At 44.0% G+C, this 20068-nt stretch overlaps 1 protein-coding gene and 1 long non-coding RNA gene across 2 annotated transcripts; one reads left to right on the plus strand and one right to left on the minus strand.

Annotated features, from left to right (window-relative positions):
* Positions 1-606: 606 nt before the first annotated feature.
* trib1 (tribbles pseudokinase 1) lies at positions 607-7167 on the minus strand. Its single transcript, XM_035428165.1, has 3 exons — positions 6287-7167; positions 4988-5280; positions 607-2373 (listed from the first exon to the last, which is right to left on the minus strand). Exons 1-3 carry the CDS (start codon positions 6581-6583, stop codon positions 1911-1913), a joined length of 1053 nt encoding a protein of 350 aa, XP_035284056.1. The 5' UTR covers positions 6584-7167; the 3' UTR covers positions 607-1910.
* Positions 7168-12530: 5363 nt separating this feature from the next.
* On the plus strand, positions 12531-15154 carry LOC118232738. Its single transcript, XR_004766386.1, has 2 exons — positions 12531-12720; positions 14789-15154. It is a non-coding gene; the product is annotated as an uncharacterized LOC118232738 (long non-coding RNA).
* The last annotated feature ends 4914 nt before the right edge of the window (positions 15155-20068 follow it).

Raw genomic sequence — 20068 nt, forward strand, 5'->3', positions numbered from 1 at the left:
TCTTTTCGGCGGGAGGGGCGCGGCTGCGCCCGTGTCCGCGGCGCTCGCTATCGGACGCCACCCAGGGCTAATTCCGACGTGTTGGGCAATCGCAGCCGTGACGTGCGACGCGCGCTTGGCAGCCTCCCAGGCTCCCCGGCTCCGCTGCCGATACCCAACCCCCGCCGCGATGGGGCTCTTACACAAGAGGTGCGGAATCACAACAGGTGGGCGGGGAAACCTGGCTCCAATCGGTCCGACCGTGCCCCAACATCGGCCTAACCCCGAAAGGCGCGCACGAGAGGATTCAGACGCACCCCGTCACCCACGCACATACGGACACGCCAAAGAAACTGACGTGAGGAACCCCGTCACAAGGCAGTCGAAGTTAACTGTGAAGGCGCACGGCGCATTTTTAAAAAAGGCAGCAAACAGGCCTTAGCGAATGCTTTAAATGCTTCTCGGCGGTGGAAATGATTGTTTGTTTCCGCTTCGCATTCCATTCAAGGCGACTGATGTTATTTACTCTGTGTGTGTGTGTGTGTGTGTGGGTGTGAGAGAGAGAGAGGGAGAAAGAGAGAGAGAGAGAAGTGAGGGAAGGGGGCTAGCAATTACTGACTAAAAATGATACAAAAAAGATATCTTTATTCAATTTGTCCACAAACACGTACGTCTCACACTTTGTTTAACTTTACTTTACTATGCTTGCATTATGACGTGTTCCTCACACGGAGGCTACATCACAAATACAACTCTTTAAATAGCTAATGGTGCGCTGACAATAGCATATACACCCCAGTCACAGCTGGCAATGTGGCACAGGCCGCATGTCAACCGCAATCCTCATTCTGTGAACAATGACCTGACAAGAGCCATGTTTACCGACTGATTAGCGAAGCCCAGGGAAACAGTATATGAATATTGGCCGCCGGACAAGCTGGACTGAAATAAAAGAACTTTGTATTGTTGTCCTTTGCACCACAGGATGGTTGGCTTTCACAGCATAGTATGTGCGTAGTGAAACATTGATGAACTACAAAAAAAAAAAAAGTTCCCCAACAGAATAGCCTGCATTTTGGCCTGTAAGTCTTTAGCTTATTTCAGCCTTCATGGGGCATTGAGTCACACATCACCTGACCAGGTCTGTGAACAACAGTGATAAAGGCACAATATTGCTCATTGTAATGTACACACAGAATGAGGAACACATTCAGGAAGCAGGTAGTGAAAGGTTTTTATAGAGAAGCTTCGGCCTCAACCAGTGTTGATGCTGGCAACCTCCTCTTCCTCTCTGAATCCCCTAGTCCTCTACCTGACCTATGCTTCCATAGTTTGAAAGCTACACAGCTTGATGTTTCAAAAGTCAGGTCAAGTCAGTGATAGGCCCCTCCAGACGCGCGTCCGAGCGAATCTGACAGCATTTCGCCCCTCTTTCGGCCCTGCTGCGGGACGTCTATCGGGGCGTGACGCGTATGCTCTCTCGCTCTGTTTTTGTCTCGACGTCAGAAGGGCTGCAGCGGAGCAGCTGGTGACTCACACGCCGCTCCTGGTCCCGTGCAAGCAGGGCTGGCAGCGCTGGTTTTTCCGCCCCGTCCTTCGTGTGGCGCGCTTCTGATTATCCAGATTGGCCTTTGCCGTCACTCTGACTCAGCCTCTGTGTGTGTTGCCTTTTGCGTGTGTTGAAACACTCCCAACGGGGTCCCTCAACACATGCTGGGAGCAGTCCGTCTGTACACCGGAACCAAACGAGGCCAACACACATGAAGTGAATGTACTTCTCAGAACACGGCTGTGCATTAAGTTCCTTACAGTACAGTACCTAAACACCAAGACATTACAGTACTTCGACAACACAAGTCAAGACGTTGCGCCTAACAAAGAGGTTCAAAAGCCTTTAATGTTTTTTTTCTCAGTCCACGAGGCCGAGTCTGTCAACAGAAGGGAGACTCGTCCTCTTCGAGGCCGAACGCGGGCACAGTCTGATCGGCAGAGCCCGCTTCCTGTTCTGCGCTTCCTGCTTCCTGTGAGGCGTGGAACCAGGGGTGGATGAGGATCTCCTCAGCCGTGAGCCTCTCCGCGGGCTCCTTCCTCAGAACGCTGCGCAGCAGGCACCTGGCCTCGGGGGAGAGGCCGTCGGGGAGGCAGAACTGGCCCTTGCGGATCTTGGAGAAGAGCGCGCCGGGGTCCGAGTCGTGGAACGGGTAGCGGCCCACCAGCAGGGCGTAGAGCATGATGCCCAGGCTCCACACGTCCGCCTGCTTCCCCGAGTAGGAGCCGGAGCCGTTGAGGATCTCAGGGCTGACGTAGGCCGGGCAGCCGTGCTTGTCTGTCATGGAGTCATCGTTCCCTTCTAGCACGTGGGAGTCCTCCAAGCCCTCCAGCTTTAAATGAGTCCTACGAAAAGAGATAAACACTTTTAATGATTATCACTGGCACCAGCACCAGTAAGTCATACTCAGGAGTAATAGGCTGTCCAATACATAATCCTGTAGAGCCGTCGCTACGAGATGATAGCATCATCATCAATTTTGCAACAGTCGGCAAATGGCATGTGCTGAATGCGGATGGTGTTTACTGCTGAGCGAGGTATACGCAAACAGTGACACTGCACAGTTAGTCTAATGCAGATATGATTCAATCTGTATTGGACGGCCGAGCCAATAAGAATAAACCACTTTAGTCAAGGCTGTAAAAGGATACATACTTAATCCATGTCACTCCACCACAAACATTAGGTGAACTCCAACCACAAAACATGGAGCTACTTTCGTAAGGCTAATATTACTGCACATGTGTACAGAGCAAAAAAGATAAATACAGAGTATAGTCAAACACATTCCATCCGATAGATTTTCAGTAACCATCTGGCAGTCCCTTATGAAGTCGAATTCACTTGACAGTATGCTTTCTTGGCAAAGCCACAGATGAAAGGCTATGACGGGGTCCCGCCCCAGCCTAGAGCAGCCGGGGTTTGAAACTCACTGTGAACATGCAGAGGACATACCAGAGAACAGAGCGTTATGCAATCAGGGCTCTGATGAATCAGACGCTCGTGAATGTTTCCACAACAAAGGCAAGAGCACGCATTCGAAGCGCCCGCCCGTCACACGACAACACTTCCTGCAATAAGCCGACTTCCTAATTAGGAGAATCGCCAGAAATATCCAAAGCGGCAGCGCACCAGAAGAGTTCAGCGAACAGAGAGTCTCGCTTGTACATCCCGGGCCGACTCGCAGACTGCCATGTAAGGCTCTGCGCTGCCCCATCATCTGATACGGCGGCCGAATGAACTGCCACAGATTTCAAAACATCCCAGCGCTCCGCGATACGGGTGGAAAGCATGAGTCATTCTGTGGAGCGGCTCCCGGTGGCTCGCCGCTCTACACCTGAGCCCCCCGCGCACGCAGCGCGCGCAGCGCACGCTCGCGCGTAATTGGTCGTCGCCACATTAGTGACGCACGACACTGTCGGCCCCTGCAGCCCGCATTCTGATATCCGCGCTGTCAGTCTGCAATATAGGGTTTCAGCAAACTGCCGGAGCCTGTTATTGGACTCTGTCAGAGCTGCAGGGGTACCTTAAAGTTCAAGGCTCGTCACACGGTCACACCCTGCACACCCAGCAAAATCTGATTATGCTGTAAAATGGTACATGCTTTAGACTTCTAATAAATAATACAAAAAATCTGGTAATGGTTAAATTATTTTTTACCATACACCAAAATCAGCAGTGGGAAACAATATCTAAGCTTGTTTCAAAAAGGCCAAACTATGTTTTAGCTCTGAGATGGCAAGGTGGAAAATAAAAAAAATATCTTGTAAAACAGATTACTGTGCTTTACTGATATATGCCTGATTCATAAAATAATGTTCTGAGACACAATCTATTCTCATTTGTGAAGCTGACTCCATTTGAATACAATCCCACGTGAGCACAACATAAAGATTTATCATTCTCTAAATGCATTTGGTCATGTATCAAAGTGCCCGGGTTTGAAAGAAGAGAGCTGCAGCAGGAGGACGTAATCTGTTTTCTGGGTCAGCCTGGCAATGGATGGCTTCAGGGTCGACGTCTCTGCAGCCTAAGTGCCTAATGCAACTCGTGGCATTCTGCAGGCGAGAGATACAAAGTCTGTGGCTTGTGATCTCGGACTGGGAGCGTTACCCTGCGGAAGAATGAGTCATGCTGCTGCTGCGGCGGCGGCGGCTGTATTATTGTCAGACAAAAGGCAACTCTCACTCCTCGCACTGCTGCTGTCCTCCGACTCCATCTGCTCCAAGCACACCCTGTACTGCCCCTTTCCTGAAGGTCAGGCTCTAAATCCATTCAGTTTCGATCCAAAGGCTGTGAAATTAATGAATACGTGAGATATATACTAGTAAGCATTCTGAACTCCTTTAACGATCATTGCGTGCATTGTGCATGGTGTACGTGGATATGACAAGAGTTACAGTTACCATCAAATGCAATCAGCTCTGTTCTGCACTGGAATTATTATTATAATAATAATTATTATTATTATTATGCACACTTTAGAAGTCATGCTCCTTTTAAATATCACGCACAAGTGTGTACTGATACGTTGATAGTACTGTAGATCATACAGTATTATTCGACCGTCCTTATGACAAGGAGGTTCCCTCGCATTCCCACAGAGAAACTACCACTTTCAGACGTTAAACACCACCTGTGCTAAATCCCATTTATTCAGCCAGGATTTCACTGAAGCTAACCAGTTATCTATGCACTGGGGAGCATGACAGCAACATCTAACCAGGAATGCGTGAAACCACTTGAGTCCTCAATCTCGGGTCAACCTACCCTAACATCATTGGCCTGGGAGTGTCTTTTACTGCAGAGCGGCAAGCAAATATAGCGCCCTAACCGCTGTGTCACATGACCGGCTGCCAGCCAAGCATCCAAAGCAAGCATTGCACCCTGTTGTCCCATGCACATTCAGCACCATAACCCTCAGTTCATTCGTGTCAGAGGCCGCGGGACTCTGCGTACCTCTTCTCGTCGCTGAAGACAAACTTCCTGAGCTTGAGGTCCCCCAGGACCACGCCCGCGCGGTGGCAGTGGGCGACGGCCCGCACCACCTGGCGGAAGAGCCGGGACGCTTGCTCTTCCCCCAGCCTCTTGCGGCTCTTGACAAACGAGTGCATGTCGCCGTAGTCCTTCTCCAGGAACACGTACGCCTTCTGGTCGCCCAGGACGATGTCCCTGATCTGGGAGACGTTGCCGTGCGCCGGCAGAACGCCGTGTGCTCGGATCTTCTCCTGGTAAGTGGCCATTGTGAACACCTGAACAATCGATGCCAGAACTGAATCAGCTGATATGCAGTCACACGGGTTTGTTTAGAGCAGCAAGATAAAGGGATTATTTATGAATGAGCCAGAACACACTACACGCATAAAACAACAATCAAAACTGGTGATCAGCCATCTATTGTAATGCATTTTACAAAGGGAAACTGAAACCAGTTCAGAAACCATTTAATAATAAAAAATAAAAAAAAACACACAAACAACCAATGGCAAAACTGACGAGCTAGGAGCGAATCAACAAAACACTATTTTTAAACAAGATGAACCGTACCTGTAAAATATTTCATACTACTGTGCACCGTTGGTTTGAAAAACTATAACAATAACGTGTTATAATTGAGAATGTTGCGAGGCGAGTACCATAAATAGCACGCCAGAAAAAGCCATCAATTTATATTATCTTTTAGCAGGAAATACACAGACGCCCGAAAGGCAATAGGAGAAAATTAAATTCCCTTTATGCTGGCTGTCTGGCTTGAATTTCCATATCGTATTTGCGTTCCAGTGGCACTCGCCCTGACCCGTATTCAAATTGCGCAAGTCCATCCAGATAGGGGTGTAGATTCACGATAGGATGGGGCATGACTTTGAAGCGGTGCATTCATTCGAATGTACAGACAAAATAAAAAACGCATGCTAAGATGAACCTTATGTAAAACCAGTAGTCAAACAGTGCTCATTTAAGTAACACCGGAAATACCACCGCAGGCCATTACACTATATCCAAATTTGCGCGCCCTCTACCGCGGTCAGTTTGCAAGAATTACATTCTCTTAGCATGCTTAATTAAAGCAATATATTTAAAAGCATTCAAAGTGTACACGGCGTCAATACGCGTGTACTCTACGGTTCCATTTACGTCCTTGTATCGCATAAAGGTGATTCGCCTATTTCAACATTTAGTCGTGATTTTACACCCAGTATATTTCTTTATATCTGTTTTGTAAAAGCAGAACGTCATGTTGAAAGGACCGTTCCTTACCTTACATACATACTCCTCTCCGGTGTGGATGTTCAGCGCGCTGTGCACTCCGCCCCTCTCAGCGACAGGCAGCAGCAGGTATTGGCAGATCCGGGACGGACCTTGATGCGTTGGAGTGCCGCTGAAAGGAGCCGGGCACACGGGAGATCCCGGGGAAGTACTGAAACCCGCATCACTCGAAGGCTCGCTCAGCCTTGCGCATTTGGACACCGGCTCTTCGGAGTCAAGCCTCTTGTATCTGCATCTCCCAGTACGAATGCATGGAATAGGAGCGGTCCATTGCACGTTCATACTCATACGGGCCAGATTATGAGCAAAATACTGTACCAAGGATGTAATAAATAATGATATATTCCTTAGGGAAAAGAACGGGAGCAAACAATTGTAGGTGGTGAAGAATTGGCAAATCCAGTCATGGACAAAATCCGGTTATTTGTCTGCAGAAATCAATACAATCTTTCAAGTATATACTATAAATGCGCATATGTTAATACATATAAACACACATATATATCTGCACCAAGGCTTCACAGCATTCAGTGCACAATTCCGAAATGTAGTAGACTATATTTCTTCTTTGTCCAAGTTTATCGTTCACACATCGTCGCAGGTTTTGCACTAAAGTCGATTGCAGACTTGCGAAGCTCCTACTGTAAGCGAAGTCGTCTCGCCGCGTATAGGCTACTACATGTGAATGTCCCGGAGTCCGAGGGTGACCTCAAGTGAGTAGCTGTCTAGTAAAATTATTATGCTGTTTCCAAAGCCTACTTGAAGAACAGCGCTGCTGGAACTCCGCCCGGTACAGCCTCTGCTGCTATGACACACTACACGAAGCCAGCCCCATCAGTTATGCAATCAGCACACACCTCCCGAAGTCGCATTCACTTAACAGGGAGATGGGACAGCCTGACTCTGGATAATCGTAACGTGACGTGTACTATGCGCCTTCAAAAGAAGATCACATTAGTATGGTAAATTGTGGGTCGCTGACAGTTGATGTTTCTGTTGGCCTATACGAGGACGTACGACCCAACCAAACATTCCATTATTGCACACTCCATTGTTTGACTCTTGCCAAACTGTTATATTTAAACGCGTCTTTTCAAATAACTATATCAACAAATTTCTATTAATATTTAGTAGCGTGAAGTAACGATCCCAATTGCTTGGGCAATGTTCTGCAATCAATGGGCAAAGCTAGGCGCGGTGATTAAATTAATTGTAGGTTTAGATACAAAAAAAAAAACAAACAAACAATAAATAAATAAACAAACAAACAAAAGAACTCCCTTCATCTTAAGTCGTAATGTCAAAACACACTTGAAAGAAAATGTAGGGGATTTTAAAATATTTTATTGTGAAATCCACTGTACATTCAGTTAGCCATTCTGCGTAGACTAATTTTGTATATTGCAGCAGTAGGCTATAACGCTTTGCGTTGTATTAATCTTTTCACAGGAATATTGGCGTGTCATTCACATTTTGGTATGCATATCGATTACATGGTTAGGTTAATTGAGTGGAATGGAAATATTGGTCAGTATTTGTACCACTAAGGAGAGTCACTATTGTTTTTTCCATTGATTGTAATAGCTTCATTGACTCCAGTACACACAAAACGAGCAGCTGCACATAAAATCGATAGCACTCGGTCTGAACAATGATGCACAAAGATCAGAGAAATTACATGTTATTTTTAGAAGTCGCTCTGATCCTATCGGTTGACTCAAAACAGTATGCGCTCCTTACCAATCGAAACAATAGGGATGGAACAGGTTTTCCTTTGAGATACTCCGTTTTTTTCAATTCGAACTACTGACTTCCCATTGTGTTTGTTCATAGATATCAGGAAGAATATTTGCATACGTTTTTATCACTGCACCGCAAAGAAGAAGCTTGGCTCGTTAAGAACCTCATTCAGCTTCTTTAGGACTAGTGTCGGAGAGCAAAAACCAGACCTCAATTACTCTTTAACAGCAACCTGTTCAATCTGCTTTGAATATGAACCGAAGGGTGAATTATTCTTAACCTTTACCGTAGGGCCTGTGTCACAGCGTTTCTATTTAGTGGCTCCCATGTTATAAAGCATAGTCGACCATGACAGTACACAGGCACACCAGAACTATTAATACGGAACTGTAAGGGCAGGGGGCAGCACGGTGGTGCAGTGGGTAGCACTGTCGCCTGACAGCAAGTTTGAATCCCGGACTGGGCCTTTCTTGTGTGTGCATAAACTTGCATTTTCTTCCAGTGTCCACGTGGGTTTCCTCCGGGTACTCTGGTTTCCTACCACAGTCCGAAGGCATGCAGGAAGGCTAATTTGAGACTCTACATTGCCCATAGGTTTGAGAGTGTGAGTGAATGGTGTGTGTGCCCTGTGATAGATTGGTGACCTGCTCAGGGTGTATTCCTGCCTCTCGCCTAATGCACACTGGGATAGTACTCCAGTACCCCCCAGGACCCTGTCCAGGATAAGTGGGTATAGATAATGGATGTATGGGCAGGTAATTGTAATAGGTGTTCGAAATACTGTACTGTAGATGGCATGACAGCAGATGTAGATCTAAGTCAATTGCAATTATATGTTTTCAACACACAGTTCAGTTGAATAAATAAATTAATAACTCCCATGAGGCTGTTTGATAAAGAATGACTAAACTAGTTTAACACAATTACATTGGTTCACATTCCTCTGAGTGCTGCATAGGAATAACGTAGGAGTAGGAATAGCTCTGGAAAAAACTGCAGATCATAAGAGTCTGGCACTTTCCAGAGATTCTGGAAAGTGGATCATATACAGTATATAAAGTGCCTTGTCATTGAATTTAAATAATTTTTCAGTCAATTAGCATTATTATAGCTGCACAGTGCGTTTTTGATTAAGTTTGACAACAGCAAAAGAACAATGGACAGTTATTAGCTTGCCTATTTTAATTATTCGAAGTTAAGGACAAATCACAATGAGAAATGAGATTGAATTGAGGCTTACACTAAACCACATCTTTCTCATCGCTTGCGGTTTTTAGTGATATCCCTTAGTAATTAGTAAGAGGAAGAATAGTCATCAAGTTAGTGTATGGTCACTCTCTTTCTTACTCAACACCATTATTCTGTAAGATGGCTTACATTCATGATGCTACTGTATGCATATTCAACAGTCAGGTTTAGGATAAAGTATGTATATAGATTGAATAGACAGTCTCTGAAACCGTGTTTTACCTGGAGAACAAATAGATTTTGTGGTCATTTTCAATAGAGAGCTCAGGTCAGTGTATTATGTGGACTATAGCAGAAAAAAAGATATATATATATGTGTGTGTGTGTGTTAGTGTGTGTGTGTGTGTACATATTATCAACACTTCTGCCTTTTTATTGGAATTGCTTATATTCAGAAGATATGTCCTGGACATTTGTTCTAAAAATGTTTTTCACTGAAGTAATGGAAAGTGCTTGTGTCTTATTGTAAGTAGTTTTTTTTCTTATTGTAAACCAGTGAATTCCAGAGAGTGTTTGCTGGAAACCGCTGCACAGCGCATCAGTGCCGCTGCTCGTGCGTGCCATCAGAGCGGCTTTGCTTGTGCGGTGACATCCCGCTGACCCTGATCGGGAGCAGGTAATACACCATGCCTGAGCCGAGAGAGAATGTGGCATCGTCATGAGGATGGACCGTCAGTCATCTGTTTAGCGAGAAGCAAGGGGGGGATGACGACAGGCGTAACCACAGGGCGAGAAATTCCTCTTACGCTGAACTCTCCCACGTACTCTCACACGCACACGCTTTTTTCTCTCAGGTCTGTGGTGAACTTTTCTTCTTTAATCAAGCGGACCGTCAAACAAAGGAGGTTCCTGAGCCAGACTCCGATTGGCTAGTTTTATGTTAATGAAGTCCCCAGAGATGAAGAAAATGTGAGGCTGTTCTCTTGTTGCCATATCCATACTTCAGCGCAGTCTTTCAATCCCCTGCTGATCCGGAGTGAGTCAATTCTTTTTCAGCTATCAAAAGCAAATGCTTAAGCATTTTAGAAAAAGGATAATTAAATGCAGGGATTATCCACCCAGCCAGAGAATTTTGTTGACTCTCTACATTACAAAACTAAGAGTTTTACTTTATAATCTCACAAAAGAAAGCAAATTATTTACATCCAAAATTGCAGATTTGCTAGCAAGTGTCGTGTGAGGAAGGTGAATGGCATGTCTTCTTACTGATCACATTAAGGGATAAAGGCATACTTAAGGATTTTGACATACCTGGTATGGTATGCATTCCTTGTGATACAGCCAAACCTAGGTTAACAGCAATACACCATTACTCACGCCTGATTTCCATTGGTGATCAGATGAATATGTGGCAACCCTTTTGGAATGCTTGTTCAGCAACACACATGTCATTAAAGTCTGGGGGGGGGGACTCTCAATCACTGACAGTGACATTTGTGACAAATGAGTTATTTTGTTTTACAATAGAAGCGCATATAAAGTAATTGACCTTTAAGAGCAGTGGTGATTCCAGGACCCAAGGGCTGCAGGTGTCTCAAGGTTTAAATTACACCTTAATTACAATCCAGGGCTGAAAACATTTTTAAACAGGAAGTCGAAATAAGGTCTATCCCTAGGGTCAGTAGAAATGGAAAATTACCAAGCTGTAAAAACTGCAGGTGTTGACCATCTCCCAAGTATAGGAGCTACCACACCCCTGAATAGCTACTGAAAAAAAGAAATCTTTGAAAAAAATACACAGCAAAGGGGGAAACCTCCATAGACTCTCCATTTCTGCATTGAGGAATCTTCATTTTCAATGTATTTGTAATGGAGAATGTAAATAATGTCCTATGCTCAGATGTTTATTTGTATTTTTGCCATCTCTGTGGAAAATGAATGCAGGCCATGGGTGTTATGTTGCTGCGTGGGCGGGTGGAATTAATAAAAATGAGCACAAATAACTGAATGGCAATATTTCCAAGCATGATTGGTCACGTCCACAACCCTAGGTTGTTTTCATAATGGTGCTCTGTCATTGCTCCGCGGACGAGAGACATATCACACCTAAATCAGGGACACCACTCGAAGTGTGATGGATTAACGTGCTCAAATTTGACAGTTAGGGGCTGGATAGTCTGTTTGCATGAAGGAAGAATTGTTTGTATTCAGTTCCAAGAGGGATGATTACAAAAAATGGGAACGAGCAATCGCGTTTGATATTCAATGACTGTAAACTGGGGACTAATAGAAGCTAAAGTCAAACCACACCGATAAGAATTCACAAGTTCAATGTAATAGGCAATAATGGCAGAGGTAAGGACGGGCAAGGCCTCAGTTTGCTAGGGGATAAGAATGTGTCCGCTGGCTCAGATCAGTAAGTAGCAGCAACGCATTTCAATAAGCGCTTCTTTCACCTGGCACCAAAGCCTAAAATTAAGCAGATAGAACAGAGTCATATATGGAAAGACATTCTCTCCAATTTCATGAATAAATATTTTCCTCAGTTGGAAAGTAACTGGGAACGGTTGTGGCCAGGAAAGGGGAGAGACAGACTCCTGCTGCTTTTTGACATGCGGTTTGTAAGAAAAGGCATTATGGCATGCACTGGCTCCCGCAATACTCTTGATAAAAGAAGTCAATACAAAAGACCACCATGCTAGTTTGACAGGTTAGGATTTTCAGGCCAGCCTGTTGGCGTATCCCAGAGTATTCTAAAATTGATTTTTTTCTTTTCTTTGTTGAAAAAATATGAAATTTCTTGCATGGTTATTAAAAAAACGTTTACGTGCTAATGTGAACATGTTGATAAGGAGGTCAAATGGTACAGTGTAAAGAGAATGATTAATATGATATGCGGCCAATCACAGACCTATTCTGAAAGGTATTTAGTCTGCTGCATTAAGGACCAAGGTCCACTGCTCAGGGGTTGTCCCGGTCTGAACTGAAGCTTCAGAACTCAAGTTACCATAAGAGGCCTGGTACTGTTTGATCAGTGTTTCTTTGTCCGCAAACACATAATCTAGCTGTGACTCAGCTCTTGGAAGCTGTGCGTGACAATGCTTTGCCAAGCTGTTGGGGCAAGCCAGGTGCTCTACTTCTGGCTCTGGACTGGCTGATGGCCTCGTGCCTTCCTCCCACGGCGGCCCCTTCGCACAGCGATGACTCCTGTGACTGAACTCAGGTTCTTTTTTTTTCCGACTAAGCAGGCACTTTTTGAAACGCAGGGACGCATGCATAGAGGATCCCTCCACTGGGCCTCGGAACGAGGAGGTGGAGGAGGCGCGGAGTTCCCGCGGCTCCCGGAGAGGCCACGGCGAGGCGTCCCCGACGCAACCCCCGGCTTCCCGTCCGGCGCGGGCCGGTCTCCACCGGAATGTCTGGAGAACGCAGAACCGCCCGCCATCAAAAATGCAATCTGTTCCACAACAGCTTTGAAGCGTCAAATTGACAATCAGGTTTGTCCCCCGCTGGCCCGACCCGGTGTCCTCTCTGGCTCTGTGGATACCCAAAACAACAGCTACATGATATGCAGTTAAGCGTCTTGGCACAATTGACTCCTTTTTATGATTATATGTTTTTGCAAAACGATCTCTGCCCTGTGAAATATAGAGCGGATGGAGCAATCGGTCTCGCGTGCCATAAAGTCATATCGGAGTGACAACAGAAAGAGCCAACGGGAAGTGCCTGTTATACCACTGAAGGCAAACAGCTATAACGCTGATAAAAGCCTTAATCAGCATAGGAAAAAAACCAACCGTGCGTGAAAAGCAGGGCTCTAGTCTATGCCTCCTCTGAAAGTTACACTGTGGTTAAGAAACCACCGCACTGCACTGTAACATAAGCTTTATTGACATTGGAGTTTGAGTTGGACCTGTCCAGGTCTGTTTTGCATGATGATCTTGAGAAACTGGATACCAGGAAAGAGGTGATATTCAGGATCCCTACATGGTAAAGAGAGAACTGCAGCAGTCAGCTGTAAAACTCTAGCTCTGCATTTTACAGTAACATCACATTCCATGTTTTTGTTCTCCCTTTCGCCTCTTGTCAAGACAAGGAATCCACGCTTCGTTCAAGATAAAGAGAAATTTTAGCACACGAGGGAGTTAAACAGAGAAGCTGAATTTATGCATTAGGTTAACCCCCCCGCCCCATCACGACGACAGAAAATCGTGCATGTTCATCAATGAGTGACTTTGTGACAGAACACTTTTAACCCTTTCAGATGTAAGATCACAAATACGAGACTAGAATGTTCTTAACTGAACATTCTAATGCTGATGTAACAATCACTACTGGTAACCGAGCAATGGAGTTCTAGAACACTGATTTAGAATTTTGAAAAAAAAAGAAAACATTCCACAAAATCAACACTTCAAAGGGTTAAATGGGAATATGAATGACTGGCAGAGGCACAGGAGCCAGTTTTGTTTGTAGTTGGGTACACTTGTGGTAATGCTGCCATAATATTTTGTGCCTTTGCATCTGGCGAGGGCAGCTTGACCCCACTCCTGTTGGAATGACCGTTCTTTCCACACAGTTTGTGGACAAGTGCTATAAAGTCAAAATACTTATAATACTACTGCGTCCACTGCTACTACTAATTCCAATTATTTCTAAGTAGAATTGTTTATTGTTGACAGTTCATTAGGTGTTTTTAGAGAAGCACTGCAATCATAGTGGAAAATTAGTAAAATATATATGGCTAGCATGGCAATGTACAGTACATCAATAATGTATATTAGAAATATGTGCTGAACACTATGAGATAATCTAATCCTGGCTTGAGACGCAAACCAGAAGTAATAGTTATTTATTAAAATATATGAATGCTCAATGATTTTAGTCATTAGAGTCACACCCGCTATGATAAATATGACAAAGTGCGAAGGACAAACAATTTTTATCAGATTTTATGATGTGACACGATGTGAACAGTGCTTGGCAGTATCATTCTTCATAGAAACTTATGAAGCAAGCATATTGTGAACTGAATTATCACACAGCAGAAAAGTAGGAATGCCACTGTGCTGAGGCTTTAAGAATGTCAGTGCGGAAAAGGCAAATCATTTAATCTAGGGACCGTAGAATGAAAAAAAAAATATCTGAATGAAAAAATGCCAGTTTCAACCTGAGACATTCAATAAAAAGGAAACAGCAATGGCTGTTGACTCACAGTGTGTGGTCTAGCACATAAATCAGTGAGCCTGCAGGAGGAACATTTTATTACAAGTGCAATCTGTGTGGGGGTGGTTTAACAGAACCTTGTTATACTTGTCAGACAAAAGCTAAAATGGTGAAATGACTCACATGAGCCAGGATTCTATTCTGCACTGGTTTTCTCATTATAACTGAAAACATGAAACGAGATGTTGAATGCTTGATCTATCTACCCGTGGCCAGCCTAGGTGCTTCCTGTAATTTATTTTTTAAAGAAAAGTGCTTCATTTGTGGTGCAGATTTGAAAGCGAACATGAACCAAATGACTTAGTCAACTGAGATTTCATTTTCTTTTGTACTCTGCAGCTAAGAATAGGTGCAAAAGCCACATCATACAGTGGAACAATCAATGGAGGTTCATCAAACTGAGTTCCACATGGAAGAATCTGGACAGAAGTTCTCTCGTCTGCTGATGGTTATCTGCCTTTCGTCACAAACAATCCAGCTGAAATGCTTTCTTACAACATATGCTTTTATACAGCATTCGTGAAAAGGTAAATTATTTATTGAAAACCTCAATTCCACATTAAATCTGGAGTTATAAACAACATAGAGTAACCTTTAATGTAGCCACTGATTAAATGGAGACCAGGATTAAATGGCTCACCGGGTGAGGGGACTTCCTGTCAAACCAATCAGTTCAGTGGAACAAACAACAAGCAGACATGTTGCCCCCCCCCCCCCCCCACCAGGGCTGAGAGTGCCCCGCCTTGGTTTGGGGCTCAAAAATGCCAAATTAGACCTACAATTAGTCTACATTTATGACGGAGTCAAATGAACAAGAGCAAAGATTCTCTGCAAGCGACATAGACACGAGACTCGAGATTCACCCCTAAAACCAAAGCCGCTCGTCAGACGAGACGGAAGGGAACGCGGGCGTCGAAGAGGGAAGCATAAAAGCACAGCGCGGTATCCATCGCAAGGACTCTGAGAAAGCAGGGGAGCTTTGTGCTGCAATCAGACAATCAGCGAGCACAGGTCTCCCTGCAGCCTGCTTTTGTGTACTCTAGTTTTTTTTGTTTTTTTTTTTGTCCTGTGAAATCGAAATCTCCCCGGATCTCTAATAGCAGAGTGTCTGGCACTCAGATGTCTACAACAACCGGCATAATTACATCGCCAGCTTCCGGCACCATCTGCCACGGTGGTGTAAGCTTTCCTTAACTGTGCTTTTATCTGACAATGTTTGTTCCGAAGGAGCGGTGGGGTCTATCTTGTGTCGAAACAGAAACCTGCTCTGCCAGGAGCTCTGCTGATTCCAGACACAGAAGTGTTATTTTCATTAAATCTCAAAATCACCAATCAGACCACCTGACCTTTACTCTATTGCATCTGTAAAATGTACAATATTGCAGCTGGCTGCTGATTCTGCTGACGTCTACAGCGCTATAGGTTTGCTATTCCGTACAACCCTCAACAGATCCAATGACATTTTACTTTTGACATTCTATTTAAAAGAAAAATAAAACTGTACAGGTGCATAATCATTTGAGTATGATATTACAATTTTAGGTTATATCAGCACACTGCTCTGAAGAGGATGTCTGTTTCCCGTTTTCTTCCCATATGGCATTTCCTCTCATTGAAATTAATTTCATGTGTAGCGCATTTCATCATTCGTGCCACCACTGCCAAGGGCAGGCCAAGGTTAAGTTTCCGACACTGACAGCTGCAGCAACAGTAATCAGCGTCAGATGAATGGCTTTATCATAAGTGGGCTGTCTGTATGTTTTTCCTTTACATGACCGCTACTTTGTCCTTAGCTCATTTTGAATGCTCCAAGATAATAGAAATGGATAACGCCTTGGTGACTCACACTGGCAATTAACCCTGATTCCACACTTTATCAGTACTTTAAGATTGCAAGATGTACTGCATCAATTGCATCTTAAATGAAAAGTACGATAGTACGGCACAAAAAAAGTACTGAGAGGATATCCTCACCATGTTAGAAGTATTCCTCTCCTGCAGCGGGCAGTCTTTCAGGATGATAATTCGCTGTCCACACAGCACAAGGAGTTGGACCCACAAGTAATGGTTTAGGGAGGGTGACACTGACACTTCCATCAACTAAAAATTAATTCACTGGAATTCTCATGGAAAAATGGCGTCATAGTCCCCCGACAGAATTACATACACGTGTAGACTATGTCAAGGGGTACGTAGGATGTACTGGCCTCACAAGGTGGCTTAACACTCTGTTAAGCGACTTTTATACTGGCATTTCCATTTTTTAAACTGAACATTCCGGGTTTGTATGGAGCGAGGACACCCAGGAGATTTTGACTGTCTTGGAAATACCACAGTTTATTGGGAATGCTACAGACCTGAGCATGTCTGCCCATGCAAATATTTAAAAAAACATGTTTGTTGTTACTTGCTGAGCTCTGAAACTCATCACGAAACAGCCAACGTTTATTTATAAACAGCCACATAGCACATCCCCTGAAAATACACGGCCCTTAAGACACACTACACCAGAGCACTATTCACTATTCATTTTTTAATGGTTATTTAATGGGGCAATGGCACCACACAGGTTTCCATACTCTCCACAAAGGCCATGTAACCTTATAATTTCACACCATCTGAAGTATTGTATTTCAGATTATATAATTATTAAATAGGTTCAATAAACACTGTAATCACAGAGTATGTAGGGGTCCAGCACCTAAATGCACATGAGCGGGTCTGAGCAACTGCTCTGCAACGGCAACAAAAAAAGGACAAAAAGCCCAGTCCTGGAGCTGCGGTGCTGCTCAACAGAGGAAGAAAGAGAAGCACATGGGGCACAATGCACACTCCTTCTCAGAAGTCTCCTTCTCAGAAGTCTGGCTGTTTGCTCTTGGCAAATGGGTCAGTTGCACAACCACTCAACTGATGGTGTTCAGACTGTTCCCACACATGCTGCTGTAAATATTGGTACAAAGGCAAGCAGGATGGATTTGCAAAATCGCTCTCGGCAATTTCATAAACCTATACAAAAATGGATACATTTCACTGCAGGGCTCTTTAAAAACATTGCTACTCATTGACTACAGCACCATAGCTGTACAAATAGCAATGGAGCAGTTGCGCTAAGCTTGCAACACCTTGCCATACAAACTGCTGCAATATGATCTTATCTCAGGGTCAAATTTGAGACGTTTCAGAAACGTACACAGCTGTGGAATGAAACACGCAGGCTAGTTCCCCCCCATAATGCAGCAGAAATGTATTGATTCAAATTGGGGTAAATGTCATAACCTTGTTACTCTGTGTCCAGATAGATACAAGACTTGGGCTTCTTCTTGACAAAAGGGAACCGTTATTTCAGCAACACCTGAAGTAATGCCTCGGTTCATTTGTAGAGACGGAATCAGAGTAAACTACCTAATCAATAGACAGACCTTCGACCTTTGGTGTAATGCTTGACTCATAGGTTACAGAAGGCCAGTCACCCTTAGTGTTTTAACAAAAAAGATGGCCATTTTGGTTCGGTGATGCTTCCACCATTTTATCATTTTTGCGTGTGAAGTGAAGTTGTTGAAGGGGTTGTTAATTTGGCTAAAGCACAACTAACTCATCTGCATTCATGTATAAAAGCTTTCAGGACGTGCAGTTGAAAAGAAAACTATCAAGTGTAATTCCACATACCAGTACGCCTGCATAATTAATTAGAACTGCACTTCAAACTTAAATATCGAAAAAATCTATAACTGCTGAAGAATTAGCTCAAGGGAAAGTGGATGATTAGACGTATTAAGCTGTAAATATATGAGATTTTTGATAGATTCTTAAACCATCCAATTTTCTGGTCATTTACATGGACCAATCTATGAAAATTAAAAACTCATGGTTGAATGTTTGATATTTTAAAAGTATATCCTCATATACAACCTACTTTTGATTGTGGGTATTTTTGGGAATGTAGTTGAAGAAATAATCTACAAAACATACAATACACTGTGCTTTGTACAGTTCCATATGAGTGTGCAACTACACCCAAAAAACTGCAAACAAAATATTAAAGATGTATATTGTAAAAACTAAATTCCAAAATCCTGATGCATCTCCATTTGAGTTGCTCAATAAGCAATCATAAGGACAGGTATTACGAATATTTAAGCAGCAGTACATTTTGTTCCACAAACGTTTGGCAGCAGAAGCGGGAACATACCATATAATCAATGTGCTCAGTTAATTCGAATGAGATGAAATAGGATTTGCCATAGCAACAAGCTTCTCTCCCTCAGAAAGCAGTGCACTCTACCACTCTTACATTAGTGCGTCACTGTGGCTGCGTGGCACCAGTGTCAGCTGCAGCCAGTACAGAGGTTAGAACACCACGCTTATTGCCGATGGATGAGAAACAGTCCAGCCACATTTAGAATGAGAATCTGCCCATATTTCCAGATGCTGAAAGCAACAGGGGATTTTATGACTAACTAACAGCATGAAAAATTCTCAACAAATAATTGCAACAGCGATACTTCTTCTGTAACTGTCATGAATAGGCAGGGATTGAAATTATAATTTGCATAGATATTAGCAGTACAAAAATGGGGTCACATTGGGGAACACCAGCCCAAACATATCAGGGACCATTGGTCTTTACCTGATCAAAAATAGCCACACATGCTATGCTTCCTACTTTTTCTTTTTACGACTACAGTGTATTGAAATAGCCTGTTAATGCAATATTTACCTTTCAATAGATCTATTGACAGTAAATTCACTATAGATCATAAACACCCACAAGAACTGAGAAGAAAGACAGATTCTGAATGCCAGAAATATTGATATATGCACATGTGCACACACACTAGAAAACAGCATTTCATATTGAGTTCATATGGCACCATAAACAATCATGAGAAGCAAGTAAGAATTTAAATGCAAGGTGTGTGGTCATAGTAGTCAGCCCCGCTTTTTTTTTTCTTACAAAACCACAATGAATTTTCCCAATCATGATCATGCTCACATAAAGCCTCTGTCTTGTCATACAGTAATACAGAGCTCAGCTGCGATTAATTGGTCTTTCGACATAGGCTGGACTGTACTTTTACGAGCTTTGCGAGTGAAATATGTGTGTTCTGGCATGTTTTGTAAGTCACAGTGGGGTGATTTAGAGAGGCCGTGGCACCGCGTAACGGAATCTGCTGTGCTGTGCGTGGTTTTCTGTTTGCACCCTGCAACTGTGAGCATTCACAACCCACACTTGTGAGATTTCATCACAATACTGCCGTGGAATCCACGCCCACCTCCACCTCCACCACACATGCACACACATACAGGCCACACATGTACACACACACACACACACACACACACATGCAGGCCACACACTTGCACACGCACACATACAGGCCACACACTTGCATACGCACACACACACACGCACGCATACAGGCCACACACTTGCACATGCACACACACACACACACACACGCACACATACAGGCCACACACTTGCATACGCATGCACATGCATGCACACACACACACATATACACACATACAGGCCACACACTTGCATACGCACACACACACACACACACACACACATACAGGACACGCACGCACACGCACACACATACAGGCCACACA

The sequence above is a fragment of the Anguilla anguilla genome, chromosome 8 (genome assembly GCF_013347855.1).
Source record: "Anguilla anguilla isolate fAngAng1 chromosome 8, fAngAng1.pri, whole genome shotgun sequence".
In the NCBI taxonomy this organism is placed as follows: domain Eukaryota; kingdom Metazoa; phylum Chordata; class Actinopteri; order Anguilliformes; family Anguillidae; genus Anguilla; species Anguilla anguilla.

What these genes read in the sequence shown, in the direction of transcription:
- trib1 (XM_035428165.1), bottom strand. Translation starts at nt 6,583, where the DNA reads ATGAGTATGAACGTGCAATGGACCGCTCCTATTCCATGCATTCGTACT. An exon ending in GAGAGGAGTATGTATGTAAG is followed by an intron (nt 5,281 to 6,286) that starts GTAAGGAACGGT and finishes TCGATTGTTCAG; the next exon opens with GTGTTCACAATGGCCACTTA. An exon ending in GTCTTCAGCGACGAGAAGAG is followed by an intron (nt 2,374 to 4,987) that starts GTACGCAGAGTC and finishes CTCTTTTCGTAG; the next exon opens with GACTCATTTAAAGCTGGAGG.